This window comes from Pocillopora verrucosa, chromosome 14 (genome assembly GCF_036669915.1).
Source record: "Pocillopora verrucosa isolate sample1 chromosome 14, ASM3666991v2, whole genome shotgun sequence".
Lineage (NCBI taxonomy): Eukaryota > Metazoa > Cnidaria > Anthozoa > Scleractinia > Pocilloporidae > Pocillopora > Pocillopora verrucosa.
Genome location: NC_089325.1, coordinates 14,176,682 through 14,189,835, shown reverse-complemented (window position 1 = coordinate 14,189,835; position 13,154 = coordinate 14,176,682). Strand labels below are relative to the sequence as shown.

The 13,154-nt window shown below is 36.9% G+C and overlaps 1 protein-coding gene across 1 annotated transcript; it reads right to left on the bottom strand.

The window, feature by feature from the left end:
* Positions 1-3,803: 3,803 nt before the first annotated feature.
* On the bottom strand, positions 3,804-4,719 carry LOC136278247 (melanocyte-stimulating hormone receptor-like). Its single transcript, XM_066161757.1, has one exon. The coding sequence runs from the start codon at positions 4,701-4,703 to the stop codon at positions 3,804-3,806; it is 900 nt and encodes a 299-aa protein (XP_066017854.1). The 5' UTR covers positions 4,704-4,719.
* Between the last annotated feature and the right edge of the window lie 8,435 nt (positions 4,720-13,154).

The following is a 13,154-nucleotide window of genomic DNA, read 5'->3' as shown; positions in this document are numbered from 1 at the left end:
AGCCTGACGCCATATAAATAAAGGGGGTAAGTTTCTAAAGAAACTGCGGTGCTGCGTCGGTGGAAAAGTATAACAGGGTAATTCAGTGTTATCAACTGAGTTGAGAACGAAAATTGGTCACCGTTAAGAGTTAAAAGGCTGACGTTTCGAGCGTTAGCCTTTCGTTAGAGCGATTGACGAAGGGCTCTCACGAAGGGCTAACGCTCGAAACGTCAGCCTTTTTAACTCTTAACGGTGGCCAATTTACGTTATCAACTCAGTTGATAACACTGAATTATCCTAAAGTCATATAGTGTAACTATGGGCAAGCAGGTTCGTCGGATACATTCTTCGCGTGCGAATTCTTGGTTACGTTTGTAACAATAAACATAAAAGAAATTACGCGCGTCTGATTGGCTGAAAACGAGTGAATTTTTTATATAACACGAGTGCAAAGCTGTAACACGAGTAAAATTGCAAATAGAGTGCAAGTTTGTTGCTTTGGTCATAATGCACGAGCCTCGCTGTGCTCGGTCCGTACTTCATGACCTTGGGTCCAACATTTTCGCGTGCGGCCCTCCCACTCAGTCACTATTTTGCCAGTCGAAGATTAACTCAGTCCACGGTTTTAAACAGCTCCTTTATTGAATCATCGCTTGGAGTAGTCGCGTTCAAAATCCAGTGGTGTCTCACAGTTCTTCTGACTAGCAAGTCGTAATACAGTGAATTCCGTTTATGACGTCATCACGTTATGCGATTAGTAATAATTAATTGAAAATTGTGGCCTTAATTAGCTAGCGCAGTAGATAACTTATTAAACTTTACAGTCACTTAGTAAATAATATTACCATATGGTCGTGAATTTATTTCCTCGTCAATTTCAGCCAAACGGGTTGCGCGGTGCGTTTTCATTGGCATATTTATCAAGCTATTTTAACGTTGAAGGAAGAGTTCAAAAACAAAGGAGAGCAGGTTATTGTAGAGTAACTTCTTCTGGTTAAGTTTTGCTTCTCCTTGCATGGCTTCTCTCTTAATAGAGTGAAGAAGAATTGAGAAACGAAACCAAAGTAAGACATTAAGTAATGTTGTTTTTCTCTGAGTCATGTGTCTACACATTGAGAATATTAACTGAGAAGTAAAACATCTGTAATAGGCAGTTAACAAAATTCAAACTAAACTGAAACCATCTCGAATACATCCAACCGAATGAGAGGGATCTCAAAATGTTATTATGCTAATCTGCAGGTAATCTGCATATATTGACTTTTTACCCAAACTGAGAAACAGAAGGAACTACACACGTACAAAAATAACAGATGAATATAAATTGAAATAATAAGAGAAACGAAGACAGCAAGTTATCGTTTTCCTCTGGATATTAAATTCCTTTATACTTTGTAATTATAGTTAAGGTTTCTAGTGTCTCTTGTTTGTAGTTTTCAGCTTCTTTTTGAAATACAATTTTCAAACCATAACATAGAATAGACAGTTTAAGAGAAAACAGGAAATTATTTGCATATTCCACGGAATTGTACGCACCATTATCAATGTGCACTGCGATCTTATTTATGACCTTTTTTATTCATACTAACAAGACCCATTGCTATGATTAAAAGAAATGCGGATCACTTCCTCCAATGCTAAACCGTAAAAACTCAGCAGTTCGCTTTTTGCAACTATCACTCACTTTAACGCACGAATAACGCCATGAATTCATTTGGTTACTTGCAGATATAATTATGGCCTGAATTAGGTGGAAAACACCTTCTGACAGGAAACCCAATTTTACTCTTAAAAAGTATTTGTTTTTTTCCCCAAGGCCATATTCAAATGAGTTATCACTATCCTTCCATCAGATATTCCATCAAACGCTGAGCAAAACCTTCAATTATTTTCATAATGATGACAAGCAAATTTGAGGCGAACTATTCCAGCAACACAGAAGCTAACCCCAAGAGTGGTTTTGAGACAGTAGTTACAGCAAACTGCATCCTCAATGCATCTTTGATGTTGTTATCCATCATTGGTAACGCTCTTGTGTTAGTCGCCATATTCGTTCACCGTCTGTAATTTTTCTCTGCAATTTGGCTGTTTCAGATCTACTTGTGGGATGGGTGGTACAACCAGCTTAAATAGCAGAAAAAATAGTAAGAACCGTCTCAGCACTACCAAATGCAGTAAGAGCAATGGGATTTGCTGGGTGCGGTGTTTCTCTTTGGACGACGACAGCCATAACAGTGCATCGTTTCTTAGCTCCCCAATATCAACTTCAGTACCCAAATTTAATGACAACAAGCCGGGCAATCTATACAATAGTAACTATTTGGTGTATTATCACCCTATTCTCTAGAGATTTTAAAGGGATGTAATGTAGCTGGGGTAAATTATAGCTTTCAGTTCATCGGTTGACTGAGAGGGAAAGTTGTTGATAGACGGTACGTTAGGTAAATTTTCACCATATGGCGATTAATTTATTACCGCGGCAATTTCAGTCGACCAGTATGTACATGCGAGCTCTTTAGCATATTAAATTAGTCTATTTTGACAATGAATAAGGAGTTTGAGCTGAAGGAGAGGGCGTTTAAAGTAAATTGGTTTCTTTTATCCCTGCTGTTAATTAGAGAATATGGATGACATGTTTCAGTTATGTTTTATTTGTTCGATAAACTGATGAACTGACAAACGAAGACTTTCTTTAAATAAATTTGAGAATGCTTGCTTTTCCCTGTATGACGTGTCGAGAAATTAAGACCTTCAGTTAAGTAGAAAACATCTGTGTTACAAGTTGTTACGAATACTTTCATCCAGACTAGAAGGATCTCAAAATTGTTTTCTGCTAATACGTACATGACCTGAAATAAAGGTTTTTGTTTACCCAAAGGTGGAAAACAAAAGATGCTTTCCACGTACAAAAATAACAATAGAATCTAACTGGTTTGTTTGTAAATTCATTATCACTCACTGAGAAGTGAGGCAAACACGAACTAGTAAAATTTAACTCAAATGTGTCTCCTCTAATAGCGAGGATAAAAGAAGCTACCCTAAACTACCCCTACACTAAAATTGTTCTAAAATTATTCTTTGAACGTAAAAAGAAAACTCGATTAATATGCCAATGAACTCACACAGTGCATTCCGACTGGCAGAAATCGGCGTGAAAATGAATTCATCACTATGTGGTACCTTATGAAATATCCTTCGACGACTTTGGCTTTTAGTTAAACGAAGAGCTAAGTCTTCTATTTGACCCGGCAATCGTGCGGTACTCAAAAAAAAAAAAAATAAATAAATAAGGAAAACGTGAGGCAAAAAATCATGCAGAAAGTATTTAAGAAACACAATATGCAAAGTTAAAATGTTGTGGGCTTTAATCCGTAACAACTTCAACTGATTGTTTTTTAGACCTTATCAAGGTATTTGATACAGGCTTTATAAGTGTCACATTTATGTTTAGTATATAATATTACAAAAGTTGTCCTCTCACAATCACGTTTAGAGCTAAAAGTGTTGAAAATTAGTGCGCCTTCATATAATTATAGAGCAGAAAATTCATTTGTTACTTTCCCCTTTTCAAAATCCATGCCCACCCTTATTGTCTATGGGAACTATAATTCGCCGCATTTCTTTTCCTTCTTTCTTTTTCGGTTTTGTTCGTGCAGATCTTCGGCTAAAACGGGAAGGATCACCTGATGGTTGATCAACGCGAAAACACGAATTGAAATATCTTACGATGTCATAGCCTTAAGAGCCACAATGATAAGAGAACTTTGTTTCTACAATACATTTAGATTTTGTACAATGACTTGTTTCTAGGTTGAAGCGCTTTAATCCATTTCTCTACAAAATAAAAGCCTTGCTGTTTTAAAAACTGCCCTTCGGAGCTCGGGAGTACGCCAGCAATATAGAAATGGATTGATAGACGAATTCATGAATGCTACAGTAACCGGAAAGGTCCGGAGAACTATCGAGTTTAAATTATTAATTAAAATAATATAAACAAAAAACAATGGAGTGTAGCATAAAATCATGACGAGGAAATATATGAAGATATTTTTCGCACTCTTTGTTGATTGTCGTATTTGCTGTTTATTTGTATCAGTTGAATTTTCCACTGCTTGTTGTTGAACGTGAATTTGCACCTGATGCCGGCGAACAATTCGGTAAATCTTGATAAAACAAACCAAGCAAACTAAAAGGCAAATTGTGATACAAAAAGCTCCAAGAAAATAATGAATACGCGGCGACCAAAGAACTGAAAAAGAGAATAACGTGATGATACACCAAATAGTTACTATTGTATAGATTGCCCGGCTTGTTGTCATTAAATTTGGGTACCGCAGGTGATAGTGGAGAGCTAAGAAACGATCCACTGTTATGGCTGTCATCGTCCAAAGAGAAACACCGCACCCAGCAAATCCCATTCCTCCTACTGCTTCTTGTAGTTTTGGAACAGTTTTTACCATTTGTTCTACTATATAAACTGGTTGTACTACCAATTCCACAAGGAGATCTGAAACAGCCAAATTGCAGAGAAAAATGACGGAAGGTGAACGAAGCGATGGCGTCTTCAATATGGCGACTAACACAAGAGCGTTACCAACGATGGATAGCAACATCAAAGGTGCATTGAGGATGCAGTTTGCAATTACCACTGTCTCAAAACCAATTTTATGGTTAGCTGATGAGTTACTGGAATAGTTTGCTTCAAATTTGCTTGTAATCATTGTGCGTTTTAACCTTCTCTTTGCATGGATTGGAGATAATCAAAAGAGTAAAAAATAGAAAAGTGACACCATACAATGCTGTTTATATTAGATAGCAAATAAATTAGGTGGCAAATAAATTAGATGGGAAATAAACAAATGAACTTAAAAAAAAAAACTGAAAGAAAAAAGTGGGGTGGGTGCAGAATTTTGACTTCAGTCTTAACTTTTGTATTCCGTGAAAATATCGCAGCATTTATAAGTGCACAAGTCCGAGCGGACTTACACGTATCGTAATTCTTGGGCAACGTCGGTGATTAACTCGCCAGAAAACGGAAGGGGACAGTCAAAACAAAGAAAACATAAAATCTTCTTGTTGGTTTGGTGTGCCAAAAACACATTCGGCTTTCTTTACTGGCTCTCGAAATAAATAATTCAGTCTTGATTCTTACCAAAGCGAAATATTTTGTTATATGATAAACCCTTATTGACCAAGCTTTTTCGGTCAAGATAGCTGAATAATAGCCTCTTTTTTTTTTTTTTTTTCTGTTTTAAGGGTCTTCGACTTCGTCTCAGTCCTAAAAAACGTAAAGAAAGAGTTTTTTTTTACTTTATCGAGATTTTGGGGGGATGTGATGTAGCTTTCAGTTCATCGGCTGACTGAGAGGGAAAGTTGTTGATAGACAGTACGTGAGGTAAATTTTCACCACATGGCGATGAATTTATTTCCGCGGCAATTTTAGCGAGTACATAGTACATGCGAGCTCTTTAGCATATTTAATTCGTCTATTTTAAAAAGGAATGAGGAGTTTGCGGCTTCTTTTATCCATGCTGTTAATTAGAAAATATGGGTGACACATTTAAGGTATATTTTCTTTGCTCGTGTTTGGCCTCTATCGATAAACTGATGAAATGACACATGAAGGCTTGTTTTGCATAAAGTAAGTAATGTTTGCTCTTTCCTGCGTCGTGTGTCGAGATATCAAGACCCTCAGTAACGTAAAAAACGTCTGTTATAAGGAGTTAAAAAATTAATACTAAGGCAGATGATCTCGAATACTTCCATCCAGACCAGAAGGATCTTAAAATGTTTTTGTACCCAAACATGGAAAACAAAAGATGCTATTCACGTACAGAAATAACAGATGAATCTAGTTGATTTTTTTACAAGTTTTTGTTTGTAAATTCATGATCACTTAATCGAGAGAGAAGCCAAACACGAACCAGTAAAATTTAACTTAAATGTCACCTTATGTCTTTAATGAATAGCGAGGATGAAAGAAGCTACTCTACTCTAAACCTCTTCTACTTTGTTTTAAAATTCTTCTTTGAACGTAAAAAAGCTCGATGAATATGGCAATGAACTCGCGTAGAATATTCCAACTGGCAGAAATCGGCTCGAAAATGAATTCATTACCATGTAGTGTCACTTTATCTTATGAGAAAAGAGAAAGTAAAATCATGCAGAAAGTATTTAAGAAACACAGTATGCAAAGCTATGTTGTGGGCGTTTTGGTTAAAAATCTATTAATTTTCGTACAATTATTCCAATAATACTCTTTTTTGTTCCCAGCCATAACTGTGTTGGGTAAAAAAAGCTTGAACATATTCATGAGAAACTGACAAGCGTATTGAGATTAAAACGGTTGAGACGAAGCAATGGATATTTGATGGCCAATCAGTTACGTAGAGGAGAGATCGGCGAGCCAGTTGAATTGGTTGCGCAAATAGTGCAGGACGGTCCGACTGGGTTAAATTGCTGATATAAAGCATAGCTGGCGAATTTATTGATAGATTCCCGAGACGCAAACTGAACCGTTTCGTTTTACGCAACATCTGGCCAAGTTATCTCTGGCTTAATTACTATTCATTCATTAACAAGCAGAGGTCTCTATCTCTATCTATATTGCAAGTCAGGTTGTCGTCAATATGGTCAGGCGCATTGGAGTTATAGGGAAGATAGAGGTTATGCTTAAAAGAACAGAAATATGATAAAGAGCACTTGACGGACGAGTTTGCGAATGAATATCAATCTTCTATTGTCGATATCTAGACTTTTTGAATGTTTGTTTTAAATGTTAGATAATTAGACATGACGAATGATGTGCCGGCCAGCTGCGTTGATGAGCAGCGTGTGTTTCTCCTATACGAACACAAATTAAAACTGCAAAGGACATCCCTAATTAAACTGGTTATCCACAGTTAAACTGGGAAGTGTCAGGATTAGTTCTTATAACTTTTTTTTTTGCAACGATTAGAGATCCTTAGACCAGCTTTGTATTCGCTGATCTATTTGATATCCTTGTATTTTCGGTGGTGACGGCCGCCCATAGGTAATGATTACTCATTTGAGTATGGCCTTAGGTAAACAAACAAATATTATTTCATATTCAAATTGGGCCTGCTGTCAACGAAGGTGTTTTCCACCCTATTTAGGCCATAATTGCAACCGGGGCCTTATGCGCCGATGAAATCGAAGCTTCAACATCCCCCCTCGGACAACCCACAGGCATTTGACTATCGTTTGTACCCTGGGGGTGGGAAATTTGAACCTCGTCTGGGTTCAAGTGGGGCGGGTAAACCAGGGGAACATTTTTGTTTTTAGTATAAATTGGAGAGTCTACTGTCGTGAGCAAATGGCTTTGAAGAAAATTTTCACATGGTAGAATAATGCTTACGAGCAAAAGACCAAACTGTGAAAGCAGAAACTAATACCTGCCTTTTTCTAAATTCTACAACATTCGTTGATCACTCATATTTTTCTATTTAAAAATTGTGCCCGGTTGGGACAATTGAACGCAATTTTTGCCGGGTGGGGTGGGAGGGAGGGGGGGGGGGGGCGAGAATTTTAACGAACCAATCTTCAAAAGTTCAAAATGCGCGGGTAGTTGCCGGGGGAAGATTGAAGCTTGTAAGTGATGGACACATAATTGATAAGAATGAGTAAGGCCGTGTGTAAGATCGTAGCGCACGATGGGAAGGGTAAGTGCAATACAATTGAATATATACTGTATTCTGATTGGCTGTATTTTCTATGGTAAGATTGGTCTTTCTAGTTGGCCGTATTTCACTGTACGGCCCGCTCAGTTCAAAAGTTTACTTTGATCGCCAAATTGTTTCTTGAAAAATTTGAAACACATTAAAAGGGCAAGTACGCAACGAAGAGAAAGAACAACTCACAAGTAGGCATACCAGACTTTTGAGTTGGTTTCTTGGAGATTTTGGGGGAAGACGAAGGGATGAATGGGAAAGACGAGTACGGCGAAGACAAGTCGAGTCGAGAGCTAGATAATTTCATCGCCACCGAAAGGTTGTCGAACACTGTGAAAAATACGAGTAATTAGGCAACTGAGAAATAGCATTAATTTTTTTGGAGTTTGCGCAGTTTACCGAAGAAAAGGAAGTATATCACTTTTGTTTATGATTTATAGCTTTTTTATTTTCTGATCACCGGCAAAGATCTTAAGTTCCTTTTTATTCATTTTTATCTTCCTAAGTTTAAATAATGATAGGCATTTCTTTATTTCATTTTTGGTATTTGCAGGCATAATTAATCCCGTGTACTAGTAAAACTTTCATCGACTAATCAAATCAACTTTGAAGTGCTTAATGCCGTCAACTCCAAAATTAGTCAATTATGGTGTCCCTCAGGGAACTATTAAAGGACTTTTAGTGTTCTCATTGTATATCAATGACCTGCCAAATTGCTTGCATCAGTCAGTTATGGTGTCCCTCAGGGAACTATCAAAGGACTTTTAGTGTTCTCACTGTATATCAATGACCTGCCAAATTGCTTGCATTTTTCATAACCTAGAATGTATGCAGATGACAGCCTAACCTTTAAAACTATCGTTGACTGTCTTTAATGACTGATTTTGCTAGGATATACACAACTGACCCTCAACTTAACGAAAACCGAGTTTAGATTAAGTGTGTCCAGCCAGAGGTCCAGAAATTCCATCTTGCGTGATAAACAACCATCTAGTAATGCATGTTTCATCTGCCAAGTTAATTGGGGTTCTTGTTGACTAAAACTTAAACTGGGAATGTCATATACAGAGTATTTGTAAAAAGATTGCTTCTGTTTTGGGTGAAACTCAATGATGGCATCTTATGCCTTTTAATGTTTTGTTAGATGTGTAGAATAATAGTTAAATTCGAAAACATTTCCATTATTGTAATGTTGTTTGAGGAAACTGTGGTATTGGCCTTTCTGAATGAGCTGCAGAAGCTCCAGAATCGTGCAGCTTGTTATTTGGAAGCATGTCCAGGATTGTGTTTCGCTATGGTCATTTGAACAAGCACTTTCAGATTTTGGAAAACCCTCACTTTCAAAAAAGAGGCCAAGTGTGATATATTTTTGTTACAATGATTTTTAGTTACATCAAGATTGAAATCGGTTTCACACCAAAAAGCAAATAGCATTTGAGCAAATGACCCCAGCCTCGTGGGTACCCCTTTAAAAATTTGAGTACATATTCGCTGATTGATACAGATAGGCTTATTTTAATTATTAATGATTAATACACTTGTGTTACATAAACTCGCGAACAATACATTCTTAACAACACAAGACTTAAAAATATCATTCAAAATACCTCAATTGCTCTCCACATTATTAATACTTTACCTACGACAGAGATCATTACGCCGAAGGTCACAAATCATTTATAATACTTGAGTTACCATGAAGCCATAATCAATACATTAAAGTCTCATTTTCAACTTTGATGCAACGCGCGCCGCGACCCAATTTCCTGTCACACGAAATTCCCAGATCACTGAAAACCTTCTAAAATCGTCCTTCTCAAGAGCCACCCTGGACATATAGTCAACTGTTTTACGGTAAATATATTCGCCGTTCGTCATTTTACAGTTTCCTTACAGTGTTTTGAATTTTGTCCAGAAGTGCCACGCTTGGATCTCTTCGCACTCTGAAATGATTACCAACTAAAGAAACTCTTGATTGTTAAATTCTCTTTACCAGTACCATAGGAAATTTAAAGAGAACAGTGTGGAGAAAATGTATTCTGATGTTAGGTTGTAAAGGGTTAGTCCCATTGGTGTAATTAGTTTATCACAATTAAGAATGCTTGCCATAAATATTTCAAATTTTGAGGAATGTATTTGTACGTTTAGCACTTTATCAAGATGTAAAGGAAAAGTTCATATTTCAAACATGTAAATACATGCGATTATTAGTGAATTTCTTCCCTTTAAGTGTATGGGTATATTAAGGAGTTTATCACTAAACGATTTTGTTGTTATTTATGTATATTTATTTCAGCTGTTAAAGCGTTTGTATGGAGGTGGGGTACCCCATTAAGGTTAGGTAACTGATCTAGCCATGGTCGAAAAATACCCCACCTTTAACCTTTAACCTTTAACTCCCACAAGTGATTAAAATGTAACTTCTCCCTGTAACATCCAGACATTATCCAGCCAAACATCTTATCAGGTAAAAGTTAGTAGTCTTGATCAAACACCAAAGTCTCATGACTTTTTTACAAGGAAATGTGTAGCAGCTATAAGGGAGAATTAACAATCAGATGGAGAACAGAGTCGGCGAAAATGACAACGTTCAAATTTTTTCACTTTCTGGAGGCGCTTGAGGATTCTAAATGAAGATGAAATATTTCCAATAGAATTGGTATTTTTCAAAGAGAAATATGGAAAAATATCAGTTATTTTAGTTATTCGAAGATCGTGTCCGGTAGTGTCCGGTGAAAATTTCTTAGTGTCACGTTTGAATCTCTTCGCATTCTGTGTACAAGGTCAGCGAAACAGACAACTTTGGAATTTTTTCACTTTCTAGAATCGCTTGAGGATTGTAAATGAAGGTAGAATATTTTCTAACGAAAAATTGGTATATTTCAAAGAGAAATATGGAGTTATTTGAGGACCGTGTCCAGCCGTGTTATTGAAAAGTTTTCAGGTGTCAAGCGTTTGGATGACTTCGTACTCTGTATACAGGGTTAGCGGAAAACATCAAGTTCGAAATTTCAGGCTGCCTAGAAGCGTTTGAGGATTATAAATAAAAGTAGAACATTTTCTTATAATGTTTTTTAGATTTCGAAGAGAAATATGGAAAAATATCGGACTGCCTGACGTTTAATTATGTTAAGTTTAGTCACTTCAACAACCCTGACCACTCTTTCAAGCGCAAGCTCCTCTCCAGGGGCAGGAGACTTCAACTGACCCTTTGTCCTATTTAATAAGGATGGCAAACTTTAATTAAAAAAAATTAATGAATGAATGAAAACGTGGCGGATCAACATTTTCACCTTCTTCGAAATACTCGCAAGGATTTTCGTGTTCCCCTTTAGCAACAACCGATCCATAAGCGTTTACTTCTTCGGAATCTACAAAACGAATGGATTCATCTGATTCCATTCAGGATTAAAACGTATAGAACTGTTTCAGACAGAATTCTTTCGACAAGCTCTTCAAATTCTTCGGAGGAAACGCAGAAGGTATTTTGAGACGTGACAAGTTAAAAATAACTGACCAATCAGAGGCGCTGTTTAAACAAAAGCGGTGGTTCAAAGCAAAAACAAACGACCGCGTTGCATCAAGTTTGGAAATGGGCCTTTAATTTTTACTACCCTCTTCTCTTTTCATTCCTTTTCTATCATTGTATTTGTTTTACTTACAATAATCCTTGAGTTGAGTATAGTAGGAAGGTATAAACAGAAACATAAACAGACGTATACATTTCTATAATTTAGCTTTCTCGATTCAATCTTGGAGCGAGTATGAAAAGTCCATGAAATTCCTGCTTTTAGAAGCCTTTTTTGTTCCTCATTGTCAATATCAACACTACGTTTGGTTGGTTATCGAGATCATTTTCACCAAGGCTCTTACTTTGTAAAGCAAGGACCTGAGACAATAAGGTAAGTATTGAATTCTTACGTATACGTTGCAAGGAACATTATTATTTTTTTTTCTTTCCATAAATATTAATGAAAGCTGTGTTGGAACGATGTTTGTTCAGCGGCGTTTTGTAATAACGACGCATTTTGCTATACAGAATTATTCTACAGATTGGATATTTGCGGTCTCTCTCCTCTAAATTACTATTTGTCAATCATCAGTTATGCTTTTTAAAGAAGAAAAGGACATATTGCTCAAACAGTTATTGAAAAATTGGACCGAGACTCAGGAATATCTCAGAAGAACATAGTGCGGTATTCTACTATAATCGTTTGCATTACTTTCGCTTTTGTTCAGCGGCGTTTTGTAATAACGACGCATTTTGCTATACAGAATTATTCTACAGATTGGATATTTGCGGTCTCTCTCCTCTAAATTACTATTTGTCAATCATCAGTTATGCTTTTTAAAGAAGAAAAGGACATATTGCTCAAACAGTTATTGAAAAATTGGACCGAGACTCAGGAATATCTCAGAAGAACATAGTGCGGTATTCTACTATAATCGTTTGCATTACTTTCGCACAATACAGAACAATTTTGAGGCAAAGTCAGGGTTCAAATCATTACAATTTGTGTCAAGATATTGTCACAAAAAGTGCATAGACTAACGGTTATTACGAAACGCTACAGCCCTTACTATAAAATGTGTAGCTCGCTTTTGTTAGAAAATGCTACAATACCTATTACAAATCCGTAAAGCTATTATGAAAGGCCGCAACCTTCATTATAAATTCGTCGACTATTACAAAATACGTTATTACAGAATACCGCAGAGCAATGCAAGCAACCCAATTCACAAATACACAATTTCCTATCGTCTTTTCGGACATCTTGAACGATTTTTGCGATTACTCTTCTTTGTCCGGACGCTGTCAGGGAACCTGAGCTTGATAACATGGTGGCAGCAGTCCTAAGGGTCACCAATCGTCAATGATTTGTAATGACTAGTTGTCATTAACGCTGTGGATAGCAGGTGATGGTGGAGGGCTAAGAACCGATCCCCAGCTGTGGCTGTCATAGTGAATAGAGAAGCACCACTTGCAATAAAAGACATTGTTCTTGATGCGTTAAGCACAGAATGATTTCTTTCGAAGAAAGCAGCAAGGTACAGTGATTGAACTACCACGCCAACGAGAAGGTCAGACAGAGTCAAACTGCACAGCAAAAATTTGCTTGGCGAATGGATCGAAGGCGTTCTTAATACGGCGACGAGCATCAAAATCAAAAATGAATCAGCCATTCTTGCTCCTCTCACCTTCTTCACTTGAATTTTTAACACTGTCTTCTTACCTCACTGCTCTTAAATGGAGCTGCCTCAGAGCATCAACAAGCTCTTTTGACGTATAAGCTGTATTTCCACCTGCCCTCTTTTATTCGCTAAGGTCCTCGTTTAGAGTGAATTCAAATTGATGGCCAAAAACTTATCTTTTGTGAGTGCTAGGAAGATCCTCTTTACATTATAATGGGTATTGGTCCGTCAGTAACAATATCCGTTATAATATATTCAGTATAGTAAATTCAAAGCAACATCATGCAG

Bases quoted from the DNA above. Each gene is read 5' to 3' on its own strand.
- LOC136278247 (XM_066161757.1), bottom strand. From the start codon at position 4,703: ATGATTACAAGCAAATTTGAAGCAAACTATTCCAGTAACTCATCAGCT.